We start from the raw sequence: 26,635 nt of genomic DNA on the forward strand, positions 1-26,635 counted from the left end.
TTAAATTAAGCCTTACTGGATAAGTACTATATATTGGATATTTTTTCCAAGTCTGTTAGGGAAAATATCTTTAAAAGTCTCTACCATTGGGCTTCCCTAGTGGCGCAGTGGTTGAGAATCTGCCTGCCAATGCAGGGGACACGGGTTCGAGCCCTGGTCTGGGAAGATCCCACATGCCACGGAGCAACTAGGCCCGTGAGCCACAACTACTGACCCTGCACGTCTGGAGCCTGTGCTCCGCAACAAGAGAGGCCACGATAGTGAGAGGCCCGCGCACTGCGATGAAGAGTGGCCCCCGCTTGCCGCAACTGGAGAAAGCCCTCGCACAGAAACGAAGACCCAACACAGCCAAAAATAAATAAATAAATAAATAAAATTTAAAAAAAGAAAAAAAAGTCTCTACCATTGATGAACTTATTGTCTGGTCAAGTTGAAAACATGAACCATACATATGTGAAACCACAATGCCAACAATTAAAAATCAAATTATCAGGTAGAACAAGTAATTTGTGTTAAAATTGGATAAATCGTCATCTGTGAAGTAAAAGAGTGATGAAAGTGAAGTAGGATTATTGAGGTCATTTATATTCACAGTTGTTGATAGTATGAGGAAAAACTAGCTGAAATTTAACTGGACTAGTGAACGTTTAGATTAAGCTATTCCTTTTGTAACTTTGTTTAGATTAAGCTATTCCTTTTAGCTATTGGACTGGCCTCAACCTTAAAGTTAGGCTTGCTACCAACCCTGAAGCTTTTTTTTTTTTTTATTTTATTGAAGTATAGTTGATTTACAATGTGTTAATTTCTGCTGTAGTGACCCTAAAGCTTTTTCTGAGAAGATTCAATAAATGAGTAACTTGGACTTCCCTGGTGGCACAGTGGTTAAGAATCTGCCTGCCAATGCAGGGGACATGGGTTCGAGCCCTGGTCCAGGAAGATCCCACGTGCTGCGGAGCAACTAAGCCCATGCGCCACAACTACTGAGCCTGTGCTCTAGAGCTCACGAGCCACAACTACTGAAGCCCGAGCACCTAGAGCCCGTGCTCTGCAACAAGAGAAGCCACCGCAATGAGAAGCCCATGCACCGCAACAAAGAGCAGCCCCCGCTCGCTGCAACTAGAGAAAGCCTGCGCGCAGCAACAAAGACCCAACGCAGCCAAGAATAAATAAATAAATACATACATACATACATTTATATAAATAAATAAATAAATAAATGAGTGACCAAAGACTCATTCTCTCCACCTCCCAAATAATTTTTTAGAAGCAAAATGTTGAACCAGAGAGCTTCCCTCATAGCTATTTTATGAATAAATTGAAAATTGTGCTCTTAGATTTGTCAGTGTGATTTCTTAAATAAGAAAGGTTGGAAGGCAGCAGCTTATTATTATTAGACTTAACCTGAGTTAGATTTGGTAGAGTTTAAAAAATATGTAATCTGCTTTTGATTGTTTGGTCATGTGTAATTTGTTCCTCATCCAAAGAATTTAACAATGGAAATAAACATTCATGACATGAAAAGTCACCCCCTTTCTACAGCTTTTCCTGTCCATCCATTTCCAAGTCCTCTGCAGAATTAACTATCCCCATCTCTGTTCCCTGGCCTACTCTTCATTGTATTATGATATGTAGTGATAATGAGAAAAAGCTGTATTTCCAGAGAAGCATTTGGTGAAGTTTTCTGTTTACTATGGAGATTTTCCAAGCATATACTAACTAGAAAGAATGCTATAATGAACTCCACGTACCCATCCCCTGCTTCAGTAATTGTCAACTTTCTGCCTTTCTTGTTTTATCTCTGCCCCCTTATATCACACTTTTTGTTGTGGTTGTGTTGTTGGCTGGAGTATTTTAAAGCAAATCCTAGTACCATGTCATTCATAAATAATTTAGTATGTATCTCTAACCAAGAAGGCCTTTAAAAAACACACACAATTATTACACCAAACAAAATAAAATAATAATTCCTTAGTAACGTCTTATAGTCCATGTCCAGTTTGGTTAAAAATTGTGTTTTTCACAGTCGGTTTGTATGAGTCAACATCTGGACAAGGTCTACACATTGCATTTGATTGACATCAGTCTTCAGTCACTTAATCTTCTCTATAAGCACACTCTTCTTCTTCTAGGTTATCCCCCCCGCCCCATGCTATTTAATTGCTGAAGAAACTGGGTTGTTTGTCCAGGAGGATCTCCCACATTTTAAATTTGGATGATTTTTATCATGGTGGTAGCATTCCACATGGTCCTCTTTTCCCCCAAATTTCCTGTAATCTAGTAGAGTTAGAGAATAAAGTGGGTTCGGAGTCAGTCTTTTTGGCAAGAATGCTTCATAAGTGTACTTGGTATTGCTGTGTATGAAACACAGGACCTTCATTTGTTCCAGTTTCAGTGAAGATCAGTGGGTTTAGGTGGTATCAGTCTCATCCTTTCCATAATAATAATAATGATGATGATTACTATTCTAATAAATCAGCAACTATTTGGTTTCCCTGAAATGTAGTCCAAAGAGGAAAGGCAGAAAAAATGCTTGATTTTTCCCCCCTTTTACTTACCAATTTTCAGAACACGAAATGAGTTGAAGTGACTGAGGGCTTTTAAGAAATATTATAGTAAAATATAATATATTAAATATTAAATATATTAAATATAATACAGTATACTAGTGTATTATAATTTAATATAATACTATATATAATATAATGTATTATGATTTAATATAATAATATAATATTAATTTGATATAATATAATACATTATATTAAATATACATTATATTAAATATAATACATTAAAATACTATTTAATGTATTTCTAAGTACTATAATCATTATTCTTTTTGACACTCAAAACTATCCCATCTTTAGTTAGTGGACACCCCTTTATGCTGACTTCTGTGTCATTTGACATGACCCTAGTAATCTTTGGTAACTTCCTTCCTTTCAGCGTGTCAAGATATTCCTTGTTCATTTACTTCAGACTTAGAATCTCATCCATTTCTCCAAGGAACCCTGGGAGTAGAAATCTTCATTTTAGTAGAAATCTAAGTACTAAGAGTATTAATTGGTACTGGACTGTCATTGCTTCTGGGCCTTTTCCATGGACATGGTTGGTAAATGAGTTGTTGTTGTTTTGTTTTTTAAGAGAAAAAGAAATTGTGTTCCTACCAATATGCCCAGTTCAAATTAAAGATGTTTAAGGGTTTTAATTTAATGTATTCGATTTTTTAAATTTTAATTTTATTGGAGTTTAGTTGATTTACAACGTTATGTTAGTTTCAGGAGCACGGCAAAGTTATTCAGTTATACATATACATATATTCATTCTTTTTTAGATTCTTTTCTCATATACAATGTATTTGATTTTATAATAGTATGTCTTTTACTCTGGAAATCTTGATTTCTAATAACTAACATAATTATTTATGTTTTAATCCACAGTGAGAATAGCATCAAAAGAACTAACTACATATAACAACAAGACTGCTGAATGCAATTTAAGATTTCTCTGTGCCTCATTTATATCTTTAGGATATATACTTGTAGGGATATATAGTCAGAATATGTCTTTTAGAATTATTTAAACTTTTGTACTGTGTGGTTATTGCCAAATTTTAGAGATTCAAGTTATTTTCAGTTTATTTCCATTTTTAGAGATTGCCGTTTTTCTATTTAATAAATTTTTTTTTTTTTTTTAATTTTATTTATTTATTTATTTTTGGCTGTGTTGGGTCTTCGTTGCTGCACGTGGGCTTTCTCTAGTTGCGGCGAGCAGGGGCTACTGTTCGTTGCGGTGCGCTGGCTTCTCATTGCGGTGGCTTTTCTTGTTGTGGAGCACGGGCTCTAGAGCACAGGCTCAGTAGTTGTGGTGCACGGTTTTAGTTGCTCCGAGGCATATGGGATCTTCCCAGACCAGGGCTTGAACCCGTGTCCCCTGCATTGGCAGGCGGATTCTTAACCACTGCGCCACCAGGGAAGTCCAATAAATTTTTTAATGTATAAAATATTTATATGGTGTCCCAAAGTAAAACGTATAAAATAAGGTACATCCAAAGTGTCTACCTTCCACTTCTATCCTATCCCCCTCTCTTTTTCCTCTTCTAGGTAACCATCTTTATTAGTAAAAACAAATACTAAACTTTATCCTTCCATTATTTCTTTTGAAAATATACCTGTGTATTTCTCCATGTCCTGATTTTCCACATAAGGTAATATTCTATACATAGTGTTCTGCACCTTGCTTTTTTTCCGCTCAGCAGTATGTTCTGGAGATCGCTCCGTAGCAATATATAGGTCTCTTCTTCATTCCTTCATACAGTTGCACAGTACTCTATAATATGGAGTCCCTTCCCTAAAAATGGACATTTGAATTGTTTCCAATCTTCAGTTATTACAGATAGTGCTGAAATGAATAGGAATATGAATACCCTATTTAATATTTTTGCTGGTGTATCTTTGGGTAGCTACCTAGAAGTAAAATTGCTGGGTCAAAGGGTAAAAAGCATAGGTAATTTTACTAGGACAAAAATTTCTTATGCACAGTGTTGAATTAAGAATTGAAAAGGAAGCAGATTTCCTCTTTCCTCATATATGAATAAATTATTTCAATGGATATATAGTTGACCACCTCCCATGTGCCTGGTATTGTTCTAGTTGCTGGGGATAGAGCAGGAGGCTCTGTAGAACTTCAAGGAGCAGGAAGGGAAATAAACAAAGTTAATTTCAGATTTTGGTAAGTGCTGTCAAGGAAGTAAATGTGTTGATATGAAAGAAAGTAACCAAGAGGACTCACTTTGGATAGGGTGGCCACAGAAGGCTTCTTTGAAAAGGTGACGTTTGAACTGAGATTTGACAGATTAAAAAAATGATTAACACCGCCATTTATAGACTTTCCTACTATATGCCAGGCAATATAAAGGATTTTCATACCTCATTTTATCTCACAAGACTGCAAAGTCTATTTTATAATTACATTTTATGAATGAGAAAACTGATGCTCATAAAAATAATTTGCTTAAGGTCTTAAAACCTGTAAATGGGGGGGGGGGGGGGCTGGGATTTGAATCAAGGCTAGACCCATCTAATTCCAAAGCCAGATAAGAGAAATCCTTTTTACTGTATACATTGCCTCTCTTAACCAGAAAGAAAGCAGAGAATACCGAGTTAACATAGTAAATGGTTTAGACTCTTGTTTTAACCTGGCAGAAATACAGTGTTTTGTTTTTTTTCTTTTAAAGCATTGTTCACATTTACTACTGAATGATTACAAATTCAGAATACATATGCTTGTTTTCTTTGGGAGTATTTGTTATATAACAAAATAGAAAAACATGTCTTCTTGTCCAAGCTAAGTAGAACAATTTCAATATCTGTTTTTATTGTTTTCGACTTAATGATGGTTCTCTGTTTAAAATACCGTAGCAAGAACCTAGGGGCAGGACAGGAATAAAGATGCAGACCTACTAGAGAATGGACTTGAGGACACGGGTAGGGGGAAGGGTAAGCTGGGACAAAGTGAGAGAGCGGCATGGACATATATACACTACCAAATGTAAAACCGATAGCTAGTGGGAAGCAGCATAGCACAGGGAGATCAGCTCGGTGCTTTGTGACCACCTAGAGGGGTGGGATAGGGAGATGGGAGGGAGGGAGACGCAAGAGGGAAGAGATATGGGGACATATGTATATGTATAGATGATTCACTTTGTTATAAGGCAGAAACTAACACACCATTGTAAAGCAATTATACTCCAATAAAGATGTTAAAAAAATAAATAAATAAAATTTAAAAAATGAAATAAAATAAATAAAATACCGTAGCAAAAATATCCCCCAGATATTTCTAGCCTATTAAAATAATGCACCTTCTAAGTATCCTATTTATTTCACAAATATTTGTTAAAATCTATATTCAAGGTACTTTACAGTGTCTATTTGAAATAACTTCATTAAATGAAATAACCAAAACGTTCAAGGGACTTCCCTGGCGGGCCAGTGGTTAAGACGCCGTGCTTCCACTGCAGGGGGTGCGGGTTAGGTCCCTTGTCAGGGAACTAAGATCCTGCATGCCTCGCAGACTGGCCAAAACAAAAACAAAAACACGTTCAAGGTTCTGTAAATAGCCATAAAATTAATCTTAGGGGGAAATTTTTTCTTGTGCCAGCACTTACTGAGCACTTAAATGTATTGTCTTAAGTCTCATACAACCCACTCAGGTAGGTACTAACCCCCATTTTACAGATGAAGGAACTGAGGCACAAAGAGGCTACATAATTTACCGGAGATCACCATCTAATAAGTGATAGATTCAGACCAAAGTTCAAATCCTATGCGATCATAGGTTTTTCTATATCATATATATTAAAAGGTCATATCAAACAACAAGAAAGTAGGGAAATATATTCTTCCTTTCTGGTGAGTTAAGTCCATACTACTGTCCGATGAACCATGTGTGAAGATTCATAGACATTTTCTTTGGTGTCTTAAACTGGAACTACCTGCAGTTAAAAGTCAGATTCTAATTTAACAAACAAGGCCACCTCTAACAAAATTACAATAAAATGATATTATTCCCTGGCTTAAAGAAAAATTCTCCAGTAACTATAGGAGTGCTTGTGGTATCAAGATAGCATCTTATATCTCCATGTAAGTCATACGCAAAGTGATATTGTGGTGAAAAAATAGTGGCATGAATAATACCTGCTCACAGCCCAAGACATTTGATGTATCTTGGGCCTCAGTGTTTGTCGGATTTTGCAATTTCATGAGCAATATTTGTATTTTTTTAAAGTTCTATATTTCTCTGTGTTCCACTTGATGTCAAATCTGTATTCTTAGGTCGTAGCGTTTCATTAAAAAAAATAAATAATCTCAGCCCCTCCTCCCTCTCCTCCCCCTCCCCCCCACACTCATTTCGTATAATATGGTAATGGTATCACCGTAGCTGTAATTACGGGTCATCTTCATTTCTTTCATCTCTGCCTGTTCTGATGGCTTCATTCCTTTGACGGAAAAGATTTGGCTCTGGGTGCTATGATTATTTTGTTAATCGTTATTCGAATAGACAGGAGTGAGAGAAATTAATCAATCCAAATGCAATTAGCATCATGTTTAACCCAGTGATGGACATCTCAAGGTGAAACAGCCAGGGGAGTTTCAGACATTATTATTCAATCCAGAGGTTCTTATCTAAATTATAATCAAGAGAGGTTTTTATTGGCTTCACAGTGTGAAGATGTAACTCTTTCCCTGCCCTGTGGGTCAAGAAGACTGGGGCCTCCATCCTCTGTAGACGTTTGCTGCTGCCAGCACCTTGAGGTGGGGGTGTTCCAAGCAGGAGGATTTTCTTAATATCCAAGTCCTTTGAAATTCATCTATACTGTGATCTTGGTCTGATATTCCTGGGAGTGGGATATTGCCTGTGAATAAATTACTCTAACTTGAGGCAAAATATTTTGTGTCCTGATGAAGTCACTTTGACTAGTTGTTCTTTCTTAACCTTACGTGATAGATTATTATTGCTGTACTCACTTTATGAATGAGGAAATTAAGACTGTGTGAAGCTACTAGCCTTTGGTCACAATAAGTGTTTCACCACGATGTATTACTATGTAAAGGCCCTGAAGTGTGAATGTTCTGCAAAAATTTACGAGTATTTAATAAAAGTTTGCCCCGAGTGTATTAATCCATTGCTTTGATCTCATTGCCTTTCGTTCAACTGAGTTTACCCTTGGAAGTGGAACCAAGTGAAATAGGCCTGTGAGGCCCTCTGAAGAGGAAACAAAATACAAATAAGAAGTTTTTAGGTCTCATTTCTTAAACACAGATCTTTGGGATTTGTTGTTATTGTTTTGGTTTGTTTTTTAGTAGGGAGAAGGATGATAAAAAGGATTGAATATTTGAAATCTAGTCTTGGTTTGCTCTTGAAAGAGGGCAGAGCAAGGAGAGTTGATGGAGAAACATAGGCTTTCACCTGAATACAGCATTTTTCAAATACCTGACAATTAAGATTCTTCTGCTTCTTTCAGTCTTCAGGCATCATGGATGACACTTCCTGTATTTTATGTTCCTGCTTGATGTTTTATATTCTGAGAATAAATCTGTTGGCTGGATGTTTCTGTCCTTTTTTTCCCCCTGTTGTGAAAAGCCATTAAAATTATTTTCCATATTGGAACTGTCCAAATGCATTTACCTGTACATTGAGTCCTGGCTTTTCTTTTTTATATTACTTCTTGGATAAAACATTCTCTGGAAGTGGCCCTTGCTATGAATTGAAAAAAACATGTTTGATATAAAATTATCTTTTCCTGAATTCACTGGAGAGAACTCGGTTCTTAGCCACCCCACTCTTTTGGAAGAAAAAGTCGTGTTAGAGAGACAAGACACTCAATAGAAAGAGAATCTGGGAAGTGTGCCCCAAAAAGGATTTTCTGAGAATTCTTAGGATGAAGATTTTCATAGTCAATGATAGTTTGGTCATGGATATAGCATCCAGACTTTTTTTCTTAGATATTATTTCATTCTCAAAGAATTTTGGGCAAAAGCCTAAGGCTGTTCTGTCTGCCTTCAAATGCTGCTTTTATATATTTTAGAGAAAAGTGAGATTTCTACCATAAAATCTTTTTTTTTTAAATTTATTTATTTTTGGTTGTGTTGGGTCTTCATTGCGGTGCACGGGCTCTAGAGTGCAGGCTCAGTAGTTGTAGTACATGGGCTTAGTTGCTCTGCGGCATATGGGATGTTCTTGGACCAGGGCTTGAACCTGTGTCCCCTGCATTGGCAGGCGGATTCTTAACCACTGCGCCACCAGGGAAGTCCCTCTACCATAAACTCTTAACTTGAGTGGACTCTCCCACAAGAGTTGACTGAGAATGGTCAGTAGACCATATTACAATTACACCATTTTCTGAGGGCCACCAAGTATTCAAATGAGGTCCCAAGAGAGTTCCTTCTCATCCAGGAATACCATGCTCAGTTCATAGCACCTTCTGCTCTTGACAGTGGCCCCAGCCACTCTCATATCAGAGGCATTATAAAGTGCTTAGTCCTTGACTTGAATTATTGATCACTTAGTGATAGGTTTTTGCGGAGGTCTGAACTGGAGCATGGTGAAGAATCTCAGTCTGGCAGCCTGCCTGGAACTGCTCTGCTGTATGCCGGCCCTATGCCGGAGTGACAGGAAAACTTCCCCATTCCTGTGAGAGAGAAATCAGCACTGTAAATCACATTGGTTTCCTTTGTTCTCCTCTGATGTACCAAGGTACCTGTGAACAGCTAGCTAGCTCCATCTCAAAGGCCACTTCTCATTTATTTGAATTTTCCCTAATACCTAGTACATAGTAGGTAGGCTCTCTATGTGGCTAACTTAACTATTCATCCATCCCCTTCATGCTTCTCTCCTGCAGAGCACACACTGATGACTAGGAGGTCCCTCAGCGGAATTAGAACGCCTGCAACTAAAAAATAATTGTTAAAGAAAAGTCGAAACTGTAATCATAACAAATGGCATCATTTCTACAAAACATCTTCTATAAATCTAGTTAAATAGATAACCTTTTAGCACATTGATTTAAACCAAACTAACTAGGGTTTTATGTGCTCCTTTTTGCTAGAAGAAGCTGCTGGTGTAGTTAAGGAAGGTCGCTGCCTCTAACTAGTACCCAGGTTTGAACCTCCAGAGTATACATGTTACACAGATGCAAGTCAGGCATGTTTCCCTTTGTTTTACATTTGAGAGCCTTTAAAAAATAAATAGTTCATCCTCTTTTTGCCACTCCTGGTGCTGCTTGTGTGCGCATTCGGTACTGACCTGGTACCTTTTCTCTTTTGTGAAATGGCAGCTGCGGAGACTCCGTTGTTTCCCATGACCGATGGAAAGCCCAAGGAAGGAGTCAAGGCTAAGAACAATGATCATATTAATTTGAAGGTGGCGGGGCAGGACAGCTCTGTGGCGCACAGATTAAGATTAAGCATACGCCACTTAGTAAGCTAATGAAGGCTTACTGTGAATGACAGGGTTTGTCAATGAGGTAGATCAGATTCCAGTTTAATGGGCAGCCAATTCATGAAACAGACACACTGTGAGAGCAAAATAACTTACTGGATTATGAAAGACAAGGGCTGAATGAGCATGCCACTAATGGAGGAGGGGGGGCTGTCACGGAACCAGCATTCTGCCCCAGTTGTTGTCGATCAAAACATAGCATTGGTCATTTAGCTTAAAAAAAATAAAGGGAATATGCTCGTGTACATCACCAGTTACTTTAAGTACAGTAAAGGAGTGAGGAAAGGGTACATGGAAGAAAAGAGAAATCCATACTGTAGTAGCCAAGATGCCGTCAGTGTGTTCCAGCAGCAGACAGGAGGTGTCTGCTATGAAGGGAACTTGCTCTGTACTCCAGATCTCAGTTCCCACAGACCAAGAAGACATTCGCAGTTAGAAGACTGCAGTTTGGTTCTCCCAGATCCTGACTACTACAGTATGGATTTCTCTATTCTTTCATATACCCCTTCCTCATGTGTTTATTGTAGTTGAAGTAACTAGTGTACACAAGCATATTGGCTTTTTTTTTTTTTTAAGCTAAATGACCAGTGTTATGTTTTGCTTGACAACAACTGGGGCAGAATTCTGGTTCTGTAACAGTCCCCCCTCTCTCCATTAGTGGCGTGCTCATTCAGCCCTTGTCTTTCATAGTCCAGTAAGTTATTTTGCTCTCACTGTTTAACAGAAATCAGGCAAACAAAAATCCTTGCATACCTTGTTCCATTGGAGAATTTTAATGTTGTTCACTTTATCACTGTAAAACCCAGGGCAGTTTTATAACTTTTTTGTACATAGCTGTTACGTGTAAGGCAATCTGTCTTTAAGCAGGGATAAATTACTCTAAACGAAATGAATCCTAGATAATTTTCCCATCAAGTATCTTGTTGCTTAAATAAACTTCTTGTTTGACATGAAAGAAAGAGTCATACAGTAGCTAGCATTTACAGAATGCCTGTGTGACCCTTGTATTAATCCCATCTTGAACAGATGAGGTGACTGATACACAGAGAGATGACTTGGGTGACTTGCCCGCAGTGGTTCAGGCTCAGTGTAGGAGCTGGGGTTTGAATCCAAGCCTGTCCAATGCTAAAAGCCCTGCTCTTGGGAATTCCTTGGTGGTCCAGTGGTTAGGACTCCACGCTTCCATTGCTGGGGGTCCGGGTTCGATCCCTGGTCAGGGAACTAGGGTCCTGCAAGCTGCACAGCGCAGCCAAAATAAATAAATAAATAAATAAATAAAAGCCCTGCTCTTTTCACAGCGTTATGCTGTCTCCTTTGTTTCCTGGCCACTCAGAGTCTCCTAAACAGCCTGTTGTTGCTTTTCAGGATGTGAGAGAACCATCCGCCTCGCTAATGTTTTTAATTATATTGATTTAATTATATTGAGGCACAATATAAATGTTTAAAGTAGTTTGCATTGGAACTGCAAACCAAATGCTATGAGTTTCTTCCATTTCATTAAAAGTTACTTAATCTTTACATTGTTCCCTATATTAAAGCCAAGCAGAATTTTATCAGGCAATTGCCTCAAAGTTATAATCTGGAAAATCTTTCTGTAATGAAACCCATATGTCATGGGCAAAAGGTGCAAAGCCCTGGCATAGAGGGCTGGTCTCGTGAGAGATTCTGCACCCAATCTCGTTAACCAGGGTGCCTCTGGTAATCCCTCATGCCCTCACCGGTGAGAAATCAGTCTGTACCACTGAATCTTTTTCAACCAGCCACCGGAAGATTTACTGCAGAGAAGGCAGTTTGGGGATAGTCATTGTGGAAAGGGAGCCAGAGGCAAGGCTAAATGTAGAATGGAGGAATTGGAGAGTCTAAAGAAGAGATTACATTAAAGCACACACCACCTTCACAGCAAGCAGGATGGAGTCCTCCCTTCAGCCCTGACCTCTCTAAAGTATACCCAGGTATTTACAGCTGCTGTGAACCTGACAGCCCTAGGTAAACTATGAAGGGGTGATAGAAACTGCATCAACCTGGAATTTGATTATAGTTTATCCATTTGCTGTCTTTAAATGTGTCCCCTGTCCCACACTCTGCAGCAGTTCACATGTTCACCCTTTGGTGACAGTATTGACTGTGGCTTTCTCAGTTTATGGTCTGTGCCCAGCATAGGAGGGCCTGTAAATCATGACTTGACGTGGAGGTCGTGCTTCTCTTCTGCAGAGCATACACTGGTGGCTGATGACCAATGGATCCCTCTTAGCATAGTGATTAGACTGTGGTAGCAGTGTTGCCTTCCCGTTGAATCTTGTAATCCTAGAGAATCAATCCAGAACCAGAAAATAGTTAAGAAATGGTGTTGACTCCAGATAAAACTTTCTCTAGCAATTTTATGGTCCCCAGGATGGTCTTCTAACACATTGTGGGAAAAGAGAACCAGGAGAGAAGGCAGGAATTGGAAGTGCCAAGCTGAAGAGTATGTAATCTTACCCTGGTCATTAGTGCAAGAATTATACCAAGTGGTAACTGTTGGGAAGAAGGGATGGAACTAGGCAGGAGGACATAGAAATACCTTACTGTCCCCTGCCAGCAAGCATAGACTTCTCTAAAGGTTTTTTCCCAAAGAGATTTGAAATCGTTGGTGGGAGTTTTTTAGTAAAACACATTTACATTATAAACCCTACTGGAAGGGGTGTGTGTGTGTGTGTGTGTGTCTGTGTAGAAGAGGAATACAGAATAGTAGCAGAAGGCTGTCTCCCTACTCCTAATGGGATTTTGTAGCAGCATGTGCGAGTTTGTTTCAGAAGTCAAAAACGAACAGATGTTGGTATAAATTACCTCTGTGTCTGATGTCTTGCAAATTAAAAGCGCGGTTGGCATCGCTAAACAATTTCACTAGGTTTGGGGGGGGGTGTAGTTAGCGGGTGGTGATTACTATAGCAGGTCGGTAAGAATCTTCACATTGCAGTAGAACGGGAGAGCCAAGGATAAAGAGATGAGGAATAATATAAGGGGTATATGAATTAATCAGAGATGTTAACATCTCTGATGACAAGTGAACAGGAGGGCATGTGCTCTGAAGCAGCCCCTGACCCACAGCAATTTCTCTGTGCACAAATGGGGTTGGTGCTTAGGATGTGATTTATAGGGCACAGCCCTCTTTTAGGGAGCAGCTAGCTATGTCACAAATTCGTATATCTCCTATATAGGACCAGTGAGTAGGAAAACTTTCTCCCCTCCCACGTAAAAGATGATGTCTTTTGAATTCCTTCTGCTTTTACGGTGGTTTGCTGCAGCTCTGTGTACTTAGATTAGGTTGAAGGGGGAGGAATGACTGAGTGGAAGGGGGGTTGTTAAAAAGGATTGGTTAAATTCAAGAGAGCTTGCCGCTGAGAGACTTTGGAATATCCATTTTTTTTCCTTTTAAATCCTTTTGATCCCTCGAATAGATTGGGTCTTGTAAAATTTTAAGTCTTAAAATATTGGTCATTCTCCCATTTGGGGAAAAAAAGAGCAAAGAATTGTGGGACATGAAGGACAGTAGGCAGAAATAATTAGTAAGATCAGTACAGTGCTCCTGGCCCAGGATTTTTGGAACAGGGCTCTGTTCTACCCAGCCGAGTATTGTATTACCCAAGTCTGATTTCCAGAGCACCTGCTTCTAGCCACTTTGCAGGATCATTTGATACTGTGTTTAAATTCATTAATAAGCACTGGAGAGTAGGCAGAAAACCTATCCAAGTAGGAATAAATGATGCGACCCACTCTGGCCAAAAGTATAAGTCAATTCCTATAGATCAGGCTGAGGGAAAAGATTCCAAGGAATGGGATTTTCGAGATTGCTAGCCTCCCTTATCACAATTCATTCACTTATTCACTTAGGAAATACTGCATGCAAGAGAAGCAATAGACTACTTACCCTCCTCTGAAAGGCGCTGTGTTAATAATACCACTATACCAAGCATGATCATGGCTGAATACTCAAGAGGGCGGGGCAGGTGGCATTAATATGCTACTCATTTTACAGATGAAGAAACTGAGGCGCAGAGATCTTTCCCAACTCAAGGTCTCGCCCAGCTGATAAATATTAGAGTTGGAACTTAAACTGAATTCAGATCCTGTGTTCTCTGAAAGAAATCCATGCTCCCTCCCCTGGGCAATAAAATACTTGTTTGGATTTCTTCTAGAGTAGTTAGTCCTTGTCCCTGGATCTCTCCATGAATCTGGCACTACTTCCATCAAGGGAAATGACTTTTCTTGCCAAATAAGCAAGGTAAATTTTAAAAGAATCCCACAATGTAGAGAATGGAGCAATGAGGGTCACTAACAAGTCTTATTGTTTGTCTGTGAAATGGAAGGAAACTAACTTTACTGTGTTCCTACTTGGTTCTAGTTCTTTTGTATATTATCATTCATCCAGCCAACATTTATTCAGCAGATACCGGGTCCAGCACTATGCTAGGTGCTGGTGATATAAAGAATAATAAAACACAATCTCTGCCCTCAGTTCTTCGACTTCCATGGAGGAAGACAAGTATATCAACAAGTAATTGCAAGTCTTATAGGAACTTTGTATGTATGGGATTTGGCGTAAACCCACTAAGGAAGGAATGGTCAGTTTGATTTGGGCCAGGGTACGGTTGAGGGCACATGAGACAAGCCCAACGCTGGGGCTTCCATTCCTAGTTAATGGGATTTCCTTTCCCTTTGTTGGAGCTTTGGAACTTGTGAAAGATGGGGAATGTATAGACTGCAGTTACCAAAAGCTTTCCTGGTTACAAAGTTGGTATTGTTTTATTTCTTCCTTGTACAAATAAACCAAGAACTATTAAATGTAGATGGTGGGGTGTGGGAGTGGGAGCCCATTCATCTAGCACCATCTGCTCTGCACCGGGGAAAGGAAGCAAGGAGGCTAGGGTGAAGGTCCTTCTCACCCCTGCAGGTGCCTCCCTAGCCACCTCACTCCTTTGGCCAAGATGGAGACATGTCCTTGGAAGCCACAGGGCACCATAGCCTGCTGTGTGTCCATTGCATAGTTCCAGAAGACTTCTGGCCCCGAGGCCAGCCATCGGAAACTTTCAGCACTGTTACATCCATTTAAGATACATAAAAAGATGATCTTGTGGGGGTGAGGATGAAGGGGGTTATGCCGCATACAACTTTTGAGGATTTGCTTGACAGAGCTAAAATGGGGGGCTTCTGGAGTGGGTCTCGTAACTGAGAAATGTTTTACTTTCATTTCAGAGCCTCATATGTAGGAAAGTAGCTGTATAAACCCTCTTGTAACTACAGCATTCAAAGATTGATGGTGCTGAAAGTGAGAGAAAGACACATAAACCTTGCCTGGCTATATTAAATATCTAAGGACTGACAATGCCAAGAGAGAGAAGACCAAAGCTCTATACACCCTACTTTATTACTCCATCCACAGATGAACTGCACTGAGGGAATATAAACCCTGTTACATTACAGTATCCAGGGACTGCCACTGCTGAGAGATGGGGTAAATGATCTCTAATTTTGATTTGAGATTATAAATGTCCAGAGACCAACAATCCAGAAAAGACTCTAATCTAATCTTGGTTGGATTTTAGCCTCCAAGAGCAAACCCCCTGAGGTAGTGGACATGAGTATTAGGTTACATTCTTGAGAGAGAGAGAGAGAGGTTTTGGGGGAATTCCCTGGTGATTTTTTTTTAAGGGTAAATGATAAAGATTTCCCCACTTGGCCTGTGCATTATAGTAATTACCAACTTCAGAACAGTTTTGTACAGTTTGTTGTCAATAGTGGTTTGTTTTTCTCCCATTTTGGAGGTTAGTAGAGATTGAATCTGTTATGGTAGCAACTTTGTATACAATTTAAATCAATCTGCATTCTTAAATTAAGTCTTCCTGTGAAGCCTTTTTCAGATTTTAGGTCCTCATTTATCTTTCATTTGCTTTGTGATTCCAGCCAGAGAGATGACACGGGGGAAATTCCTCAACATTCTAGAGAAGCCCAAGAAGTAGCAGCTGCTTGTGGACAGGATGCCCTGGGGCCTGGAACCGTGCTTCCCTCCCGGTGCAGTTCTGATGACGCGCACCTCACTGCTTCCTGACCAGAGGCCGGAGGGTGCACCTCCAGGACTGACCCTCTCCCCTGCTCCTGGCACTCTGCGCTTCTGAGGACATTCGGTGGCAAGAGAAGAATCTGCTCTACCCAAGGATCAGTGGTGCAGTTATTCATTCAGCTTCTAGACTGTGACCGTCTCAGCCTCGGATGTTGGTAACACCAGAAGGTATATCATTCTTAAAGGTCAAAGTCCTGCTTTCTCGTTTCCGGAAATGATTCTGGAGCTCCAGGATCTTACAGTTGATTTGATTCAGTGATAACAAAGTCAGTGAGACGTGTTGATGGGACAAGTTCTTTTGAATTGTACTTGATCTCTTAGGAGGTGTTTATGATGCAAGGAGACCAGAGACCAATTAGATTCTGGACCAGACCATGCAGCTTGACCTGCAAGCTCACCACTGTATACTAGGTTCCAGGAATCCCCAGCTGGAGAAATGCTTTTAAAATTCTACATCTCTCAAGAGAGTCCCGTCCCCCAATGCCTTCCATTCCCCACCTCCCAGCCCCCACCATCAGTCTGACTCCAGGGAAGGGGATCCCTGTGAATCAGGTCCCTCCTGGGATTAGCTTGTACAGTGAAAGGCATATGTAGGGTTGCATTGGGTTCTAGACCTCCAGACCAACTTAAAGGTGACAGAAAGGACTTTTGAGTTCTAGTTGATCTGTTACAGATTCAAGCGAGAAAGTCAGTATGGCCTGAAAGATAGGAGAAGGGGACTGCTTGCAGGAGTTCCCATTTGATTAAAAACTAGAAACTCTACTTGACCTTAAAGGAATGTGCTGTGGAATGGTGGCAATGTTTTGCCCCCCTTGTCCCATCTCACAGCACAGATTAGATATTCCACCCATGTGACAGAAACACACACACACAAGAAAAAGAGAATTTCCTGACTTTACAACTCTTATGGAGCTCTTTGCCAGTTATCTGTCTCTATGTTAAAACCTGAAAATCTAGCCTGTGGGTAAAATTGATTATACATGTTCTCCTTATTTTGTCTTATAAGCCAGGCCCCGGCTTCTGTTGTTTGTAGAAGTACATGGGGTTTCCTAAACTTTATGAAAAGAACATCCATGTGGCAGTAGTGTGTTGGTGTTTGGACACAAGGAATGTTGTGGCCAAGGTTTTGGTCCTGAGTGTCTGCTAGGGCACAAAACTATTCAGTTTAATAGCTGGTTCATTAACCATTTTCTGACACTTCTGCCTTGTTTCCCATGCTAGAGTTAATGTTGGATTTTTCTCTCATTTGCACCATTTGACCATCCATGCAATTTTACCTATTGATAAGTGGGGTGGAATTTAACACAAGACATAAAGGAGAGTATGAGAAGGAAAACATTCTGCTTGGGTGCTATATAGAAGGTTAGGCTATAGAGGCTTTGATTTTAAGTAAAGCTTATTATTGACATTCCTTTATCTTAAATGCGGTTAAAGAGTGTGAAAGATGGGGAGAGAGAGAGAAAGGGGGGTGTGCAAAAACTAGTGCCATAATGTCAAATTCTAACTTTGCTCTGTTTTTGAGAGTTGATGACGTCAGGCACTTCTAAGTGCTTGGGGAAATTGAGAAACATATGGAGAACATTGGGATACCTCCCCCAAACCAACTCCAGTCTGTAAACTGAAGCTATGTAGTTGGTTTTTTGGTCTGCTTTGGCCTCTTCCTTTTACTGTCATCTTATTCACCAGCACTTAATGTAAGTAGATGTTTTAGAATTGTGATATTTATTGGTTTTGTATTTGCCGTCCTTAGAGATGTTAATGATGTATTTTTATATTGATAATATAAATTTATGTACAATGTGTACATGTATGTATTTCAGGGTGTTAGAGGACTGTACTTTGTATATGGTGGTTTCTATGTCATCATAATAAATATGTCCCTTTTATAGGAGAGTGAGTTTTTCCTCAAAAGGCCAACTTGCACATTTAAAGCATAGACCTCGTCAGAAAGCACAACTATAATGGCAGATGACCCACTATCTTCCCTTTAATATCACAGTGGGTGGTGTGGGGCTTTATGGTCATCTACTGCATGGTCTCTAGCTGCCACTCTGTCCTACCAGCCACCCAGCTCATTACTACTCAACTCCCTAAACAGTGTTTAAAAATCTTTAATACCTCGCCTCCTCTACTAATAAAGTCTAGATCCATCATCCTGGCATTTAAAACTCTCTACATCTAATCCTAACCAACCCTCCAGTTTGGTTTCCTTTCTCTCCCGTATATGAAGTCTCTGTTCCAGTTAATCCGAACAGTTCCCAATTCCTCACTTACATGCTTTTGTTCTTGCCATTGAGTTCCTAGAAAGTCTTGCATCCTTTTCCTACACATCAACCTATCCTTCCTGTAAACCCCGCATGATCCAGCTGGACGTAATCCTTCCCCTTCCATTCCTACAGCATTTATGTATACCTCCTTATGACTCTTACTACTACAATCCACCTTATATTTAAGTCATCTGAATACATGTCTTAATTGCCCCGCTAAATTATCTGCTCTCTGAGATTGTGGCTGTCTCCCACACATCTAGTTCTTTGTCAGTGTCTTCTTTGAACTGGGGGTTCATGACCTACCTGTTTGCATGCTTCCAGTTAAACATGACAGATCAAAAACAAATATTTCTCTGCCACCTGCTAAAACCGTTAGTAAGCATTTCTTTACAACTTTGTTCAGGAACTAAAGAGGAAGTGCTAATCAGTACTACTGCTGTCACCCACTGATAGTTTACCTGCTCCAGACCAGAGCATGCCCTTTTAGAAAAAACATTCCCATTTAAGGAAAGCAAATTGCTTAGCATCATTGATTCAGCATTGTTTCCCAAGAAGATATCTGGGTGGACAGTAGATTTCTCTGATCTAGAAAAGCATGGCTGGTTGATTGACTGAAAAGGTACAGCATGACAAATATGCTGCTCTAAATCTTTAGAGATGATTTTTCTCATAAATAAGTATCATTTGCCTGTAGGTTTGTCTTCTCTTTTCTTTTGCTGTTCCAAATACCATCCATGCCTCGCATCTGTTGCCCGTGAGCAGCACCAGTCCTGAGAAGCATAGCACTGGTGCCTGGAGGCACATTTTCAAATTCTTATTCTAAGCTGTTCTCACCAACGGTCTCATTGCTTCTTGCTCTCTTCTGTCTCTCAGGTTTTAGGCCTCAGCTGATTTGCTTGGCTTTCTTTTCATTGTTGGAGCAGTAGAAGTTCACAGGCTATCAATTGCATTGATATCAAAATGCTATCATTAATTTATCTTTTTGTTACCTACTTATTGTATTTTTTTAAATGGACAACTGCTAACTGCTCCTTGTTTTCGGTCCTCTGGCTGCAGGTTATTTTAGCTCCTCTGTCTTCTGAACTCACCCAAATCAGAGCAGTGAAAACGAAGCTGGTGAAAGTCATTCCATTGCCCCTGTGGCTTCCGAAGGGTGTTTGGACTTCCATAAGGACTTTATAATAAAGCCAAGGAATTTCATTTTCGTGGGATGCTCTGGTCCCTTCTGTTTCCTCCAGGATTAAGGCATCACAGGAAGGTAAATGCAGAGCAGGAAGGGAGGAAATGGGCAGTGGGCCACGGTGATGGTCCCAGGGATCAGATAACAGGGTTTCATACCAGCTCTCAACTTCTGCACAAACTCCATCTCCAAGCATTTGGCTATGTTCTGCAGTTTCTGTTTTCTTCATCCTTTGAGAACTACAGGACTACCTGCCCTTGCATGGGCTTCATTTCACCAGAGGACCTTGTACCCCCCCAGCCCCAAAGAGTGGGCAATGAGTGGTCTCTCCCAGTGCGTGAAGTTCTGACTGGCCGGTAACTGACTTTTCCTATCTGTTTAGGCTCTGGGGCACTTTAGGGTTGTGTCCCTGACTCTGCTTAAAGAGGCCACCGGCCTTCCCACCCTTTGCCCAACACTTTCTTCCCGAGCAGCAGTGGTTGGGGGCTTCAGGTGGCACCAGGTGCACCGTGAGGCTCCCGAATGCTGGCAGAGCCTGTTAATTAGCACATGAACACCCCAATGCTCCATTAGACGGGCAGGGCATTTGGAACCTTCCCCTCCTGTGGGCCCCTTCCTCCTAATGAGAGCTGGAAGAAGGACCCTCACAAAACATTGCCTCAGAATAATATTCCGCTTTGTCCCCACCAGTAACCAGGGCTGACAGGATCACTCTGTCCATTTCTCTTCTAATTAGCACAATTCCAGCATAGCCTGAGCCAGCAAATGGAGAAAAGCGATCAAAAGCGATCGGACAACCGTACCGAATCGCAAACACAAAGAGGGCCATTCCCCGTAATTAGGTGAGACAATTCCTCAGTCTTTTCTCGGCTGGAGTTTGCTGCTAAGACTCTTGCTGTTTGGGTCCCAGCAACACAAGTTACATGTCTCCCTGGGACACTAATAAGCCCCAAATTGTCTTCCGCTTCACACAACTCTAACCAGAAGACAGATGCGGGGGGAGGGGGCACAGTGAGGGGACAGGGTCTCTAAACAAGCAGCTGCTGCAGTCTTTCCCCAATTCCAAGAAGTAGACACTGGGGCTGAGGGCAGAGAGGGAAGAGGTAGTTGGCTTGAGAACTGCCCTGCGTGCCGCCTGGTCCCTGAGCTGGGGCTGAAGCACTGAGAATTCCTGACCCTCAGGGGATGCCCACTCTGCCTTGTTCATTCCCCACCTTCTGCCTTTTGTCCCCATTTGATCTCCTCATCCCGCCTCAGTGGTCCACAATGGTGGCATCACGGGCAGCTATAACTATGGCACCATCCCTGGAACTACATCGAAGCCCTATTCAACTGTAGTTATGATCTCAAGGATAGCAAACCCACAGCACGCACGTGAATTCTGCTCTCAAAGAACTCATGACCTGGAAGGGGCCCTCGCTTCCAGCACCCATCACCTCTTCCCCACCCCCTGCCTGCTATCCCCATTCTCTATCCTGGAAGATTCCTTGCTTTTAAAACAGAAAAGTGGCCCATCAGCTGCCAGGGCAAGAAGCCACAACTGGCCAGCTCCCCCCAGGATTACAGCCCATTACAGGGATTACTGGGGGTGATACAGCCATGAACTTGGTCAGGGACAAACGAATGCAGAGGAGAGTGGCAGCTGGAATCTCAGTTAAACTCAGGCTCTGAGTTGAGTTGGACTCATACACGTTTTCATCTTTATCCTGCCCTCTGCTTTGTGTTTTGATCTGTACTTGATGCTTCTGAAAGTGACCTCCAAAACCAGAAAACACTCAATTATCTAGAATCCAAGGAGCCAGAAAACCCAAGTAATCAAAGTTGCTTTGTTGTTTTTCCATCTTCTCTATCCGAGACACGGAGAGGTAATAAGATTTGACTATTTAAATAACTTTTGAGAGATGTCAAAGAATTGATCCAAATTTGTTCAGTCTCCTATAGTTTCTTTGGTTATAAACAGAACTCACAACAGTATCTGGCACATAATAGGTGCTTAATAAGGATTTGTTGAAAGAAAGGATGAACTGCCATGATACTCAGTGTTCATAGCCTTGTTGCTGGTCTAAGGTATAGTAAGAGCTTGGATTTGAGGGAGAGGAAGGATGGGCTTGTGCAAGTCACTTCACTCTGAGCCTCAGTGCCCTCAGGACCTCTTCCGTTTTAAAGAAGCAGCCTAGCATCATGGATAAGAGCAAGACCCTGATGTCAGGCTGCCTGGGTCCAAATCTTGTTTCTGCCATCTGCTAGCTATGTGACTTTGGGCAAATTGCTTAACCTCTCTGTGCCTTAGTTTACCCATTTATGGAATGGATCCAATGCACCTAATTCCTACGGTTATTGTGAAGATTAAATTAGTACTTGCAAGTGTTTAGAACAGTGCATGGCATATCTTACCCATATTTAATTTTTTATTATACTCATAGTTGTTAAAAATTGATAATCCTTAAAGGGAAAATATGATAACTGTTGATTACCTTGAATAGTCAGTTAAGCCAAAAGCCCATTTCTCAACTCTTCAGGAGAACTGACAGTTTACTGACTACTTCTCCTGCCCCCATCCTTCCGCCCTCTGAGGCAGTCTGTGCTGGTATGGACATGCAGCAAATACCACTGTTGACTGCACAGACAATGGCCATTGAAGACCATTTGCTGCTGATAAGCAAGGGAGGGAAAGGTATTCCTTGTGACGTTGACACGTTTCTGAGCTGATGTTGAGCTTGGCATAAGCCTTGAGTCATCGTGCCTCGCTAGTCTTGGTGGTCCTAATATACTCTAAGCATCCATGGTATTCTAGTCACTGCACAGGAATGCCCCTCCCTGTTTTGCTCTGTCCTTCCCACCCCTGCCCCCAACCCTCCACCCCTATTCCAGTTGCTCCCTTTCCAGGGCTGAGCGAGGTCCACTGGGGCCTGGGGTCCCGGGGCAGCCTCTTCTCAGCTTCTTCCTCTCTGGGAGTCTATGGAGAACAGCCTGGCCTGACTCCACAGCCCGAGGCCTCAGGGTCAAGCAGGGCTAAAGGTCACATCCCAGGACCTTACCAGATGCAGCCGAGCCAGCCCAAGCCAGCGGCTCCACACAAAGGAGCAGCTGAGAAGAGTCAAGTTGGAAAAGTCAGTGACTTGCGACTGAGTGGAAATGAGAAACACTGACTGCGGCCACTGGCAAAGCCCGGGGCAGGGCCAGGAGGGTACGCAAGGGTCAGAACCAGAAGTGGTCTCTGAGGAATAGGGTGGCTCGTGGGAAAGCAGGCTCCCGAGAACTTCTTCCTTGGCTCCTGATCCCTTCCATCTGTCTCTGCTGCTGCTGCCTCCATCATCTTAGTGCTGTCATCAGCCCTGCTTACCCAAACCAGCTGGCCCAAAGGTCCTTCAAACCTGTAACTATTGAGTATATTATGGTGCATTCACATAGTGAACTATTGTGCAGCCACTTAGTAGGTTTGCAGAGAGGTTACAGTATCACGGGAGAAATGATTTGTCATAAGAGTAAGTGAAAATAGCAAGATTATAAAAATAGAAAGATTATTAAAAATTATAAATGCAGCATGATCTCCAGTATGTGGGGAAGGAAATAGACCAAGGTGGTAAGAGTGCTTGCTGCCTGGTTGGAGGATTTTGGGTGATTTTCATTTTCCTCTACATTTTCCAAACTCTGTACAGAGGCATGTGTTGCTTCCATAATACAGGAAGAAAAAAACCTCTGGAGCTGGGTGTATAGGTATACAAGTGTTAAAATGCCCTATCAGCCCAGCCTATCAACATGCATGTGTGCGTGCATACACACACACACACACTCAGTTCATTGATGACATTTGTTTATTGTAATGACGTTAGATCTTGTGTTTGAAAATGTCAATCTGTAAACCTTTAAGTATTTACTGAGCACCTGAATCATCCATCCCTGCCCTAGACTCTCTACTGCATCACATGTAATGTGGATAAAAACTACTTGTTCCCTAACCATACCCAGTCCCATGGCCCATCCCTCCTCATTACTCCATAGAGCCTTTGCTCTGGAACAGAAAAATCTTCACTCAGTAGGTGTTTGGTCAGAGTTGCAAAATAACTTTGTCCTCAGTTCATCCCTACACTGAGAAAAATATATCCACCTAATTTTGCTGTAGACTCTTTAGGCTGAATTTCCCCTAAAATTTGAATGCTGGGGCATGTAAAATACTACTTCATATATTGTGTTTGTGAGAGTTTCATTCTCTGCTTTCTTCCTGCTCACTTTCCCCTTCCCAACTGGGAGAGAAGGAAAAAAAGATGACTTAGGGGTCAGAGGAGTAGGCATGGATCAGGAGCCTGGAGTGACACCCATATTTTCATCACAGGCGGCCAGACAGAGGAACTGCACCATCGAGAAAGGGAATGAAGTGTCTTTCCTGCAAGCTGGGATCTAAGGGACTCAAGGGATGCGTAGGAGGTGGTTCTCACCTTTATGGGCAGACAAGTGTGTATATAAAGTCAGTTTCTCTGCGAGATGAGATAGAGAGTCATGGAACTGATAAAGAAAAGATGAAAGCATCAGGGCCAGAGAACATACAAAAATCATGGAGAAGAATGGACTTTGTCCCCGAGGAATGACTCATTCATCCCAGCCTCAGGAGGCTGGAATATACAAGCCGAGGCATCTGATTAGGCCTTGGAGGGTCCAAAGGAGTCTTGCTCCTCGTTTTCCTTCAGCAGAAATAGATGTCATGATGAGAAAGAAAAATTTTGTGCCTGCCACACCCACTCCCTCCTCCACTTCACCAGTATGTGCACTTGTCCATCCTGTTTCCCAAAGAGGTGCTATTTTCTGTCCAGCTCAGGGTGCAAAACAAAGGGAAAGTGTCAGCCACGTGCAGCCCTGAATCCTGCCTAACCATTCCGTTAGCTCTGGGGCTTTTAGCATGAGGAGCTGTGTCGGCCAGACCTGATCAGCCCTCTGAAGAAGAAGGGGAGAACTCCAGAACAGACAGCTGAAGCCGTTGTTACAACATGAGGATTGCAGGGCAGGCAACACTTCACAACATCACCAAAGATTGATGCAAATTGGTTTGGTTCTGACCCTGTCACACCAGGAAGGATAATGATTCTAGCAGTGCCGGGCATGGGAGGGGGCACGTGGTGGGAGCCGGGAGAATTGGTGTCTCACTTTGCATCTTCATTAATGATCTGAAAGACAGGGGTAAACAGCATGCTAATGAAACCTGCAGATGATTGGTGTTACAAACCCCAGAGAGGACAGAGAAATAGCACGCCAAGACCCAGAGAGCTTAGAAATATGGGCAGGAGACTGTCAAATGAGATTCGCCCTAGGAAAATGAAAGTCGGCATGTCAGGAAGGGATGATGGAGGTGCCTCTGGGTGGGGGAACCACAAACCTGAAAAGCAGAGATGGGTGGCAGGGTCAGGCGGCTGAGTGAGGGGATAAGGTTTGGGGTGTGTTGGAGAGACAGAGGAGCTGGCCTTGAGGACCCAGGGGACAAATACCCTGGTGTGTTCCTGGCAGGACTGACTACAGCAAGAAGTCTGAGGCCAACGGTGTGTGCAGCCTGGGGGCCACGCAGGTTGCTCTGGCCTGTTGACCTGTGTCAGCTCCTGGGCCTCCTGCAAGGCTGGGCTCTGACTTCACAGCCACACGCTGTGCCTATTTGCACTTGTCACTGAGGCTAAAAATGCCATTTTGACCTGAATGACTAAAATGAAACAAGCCAAAACACATTTTTAAACTTTGCCCAAAATTGTTGGGAACGGGATATTCAAAAGCAGAGGAAAGAAAATCTTCCCCCATCTTCAGTGGTTTCCCGTTCAATAAACATGGCTTGGAGGTATAACTCACTTATATTAAGTGCAAAAGTCTTAAGGATACATACATACAGTTCAATGATTTTTTTCCCTTGAGCAAATCACTTAACCTCACCAAGCCTGGGTATAACTGCAGTACGTATCTCATAGCTGTATTGAGAGGATTAAATGAGATAGAATATATAAGGTAAGGCCTCTGGCACATAGTAAGTAAGCACTCAGAGGTGAGTGATTATTATTACTGTTGGTTACCCTCTAATTTTATTCATTGTGTTTTCCTCTTAACTTCCCCAAGTAAATTATAAACTTCTTGAAGTCAGGGACTGTCTTAAATTTCTTTTTCAGTGCATGGATGCTGGGAAAAAACAACAACAACAAAAACCTTCTCTGGTGGATTGATATGCTAGAATTCTCTTTTAATATGAATAATTTTGTTTTTACCCAACCCAGATCTACTTTCAATGAAATCTTTCTTCAGAATGGAACAAAACCAAAAAAAGAAACAAAGAAAACCAGGTAAAATCCTGATATCACAGAGGTTTTTTGAGACAAACATTCCCCATGAGATTGTGCTAACAGCACAGGCACTGTCTGGTGAAATCTTAAGCCAAAGGAAGAGAGCCCAGCCTGATGATTAAGACTCCAATCAGGTTTGAACTAGGGTGGCTAACCGTCCAGGGGTTAGCCTGGGGTTTCCTGGGACAAGGGACAGTCCAGCTAATGTGATGGTTGGTCACTCTAGTTTGAATCCAGGCTCTGCTACTTGATAGCTTTGTGGCCTCGGGTAGGATTCTTAGCCTTGTTGAACTTGGTTTGTTCTCCAGTTAAAGGGGGAACATATTGACTTCACCAAGTTGTTAGAAGGATCAAATGAGGTACCCTTGCTAATATTAGCAATGGTAGTATTAGCAGTGTGTTTGACACATAATAAATGCCCAGTAGATGTTGACATAAACTGTCAGAATCCATGTAAAGAAAGTTTAAAAATAGGCACAAATGAGTTTATGATGATAGAAATCAGAAGAGTGGTTACTTGTGTCAGGAGACTTGCTAGGAAGGAAGTGGAGGGAGCCTTCTGCAGGGCTAGATATGTTCTAGCGGGCAAGTACTGAGCTTTATAGCCTGTTTGAGGCAAACATGATATTTGGGTTACCAAGGAGGAAATTAAAAGAAATTTATTTTCTATGGGGTAAATTAAACAAAAATCCTCTGGGACCTTTAGTTGTTCTTGCCTCTTCCTTATACCTGCTCCACCCTACAAAACAAACACTTCTGTTTTCCTAGGCTCACCTGT

At 41.6% G+C, this 26,635-nt stretch overlaps 1 protein-coding gene and 1 pseudogene across 3 annotated transcripts in view; both read left to right on the forward strand.

Moving 5' to 3' along the window:
• Window positions 1–19,487, forward strand: part of LIN52 (lin-52 DREAM MuvB core complex component) — a 121,446-nt gene extending 101,959 nt beyond the window's left edge. Inside the window, exons 6-7 of one of the 3 annotated variants that reach the window (XR_009699568.1) lie at window positions 15,943–16,267; window positions 19,426–19,487. Coding sequence is in view for 2 of the 3 variants with exons in the window: in XM_061182720.1 (XP_061038703.1) it covers window positions 15,943–15,998 (56 nt within the window). In the remaining variant the exon portion in view is untranslated. Of the gene's footprint in view, window positions 1–15,234; window positions 15,309–15,942; window positions 17,925–19,425 lie in introns of those variants that run through there. The other 2 variants (XM_061182720.1, XM_061182721.1) reach the window with 2 other exon arrangements.
• LOC133085784 (small ubiquitin-related modifier 2-like) lies at window positions 9,862–10,586 on the forward strand (annotated as a pseudogene).
• Window positions 19,488–26,635: the final 7,148 nt, after the last annotated feature.

The sequence above is a fragment of the Eubalaena glacialis genome, chromosome 2 (assembly GCF_028564815.1).
Source record: "Eubalaena glacialis isolate mEubGla1 chromosome 2, mEubGla1.1.hap2.+ XY, whole genome shotgun sequence".
In the NCBI taxonomy this organism is placed as follows: domain Eukaryota; kingdom Metazoa; phylum Chordata; class Mammalia; order Artiodactyla; family Balaenidae; genus Eubalaena; species Eubalaena glacialis.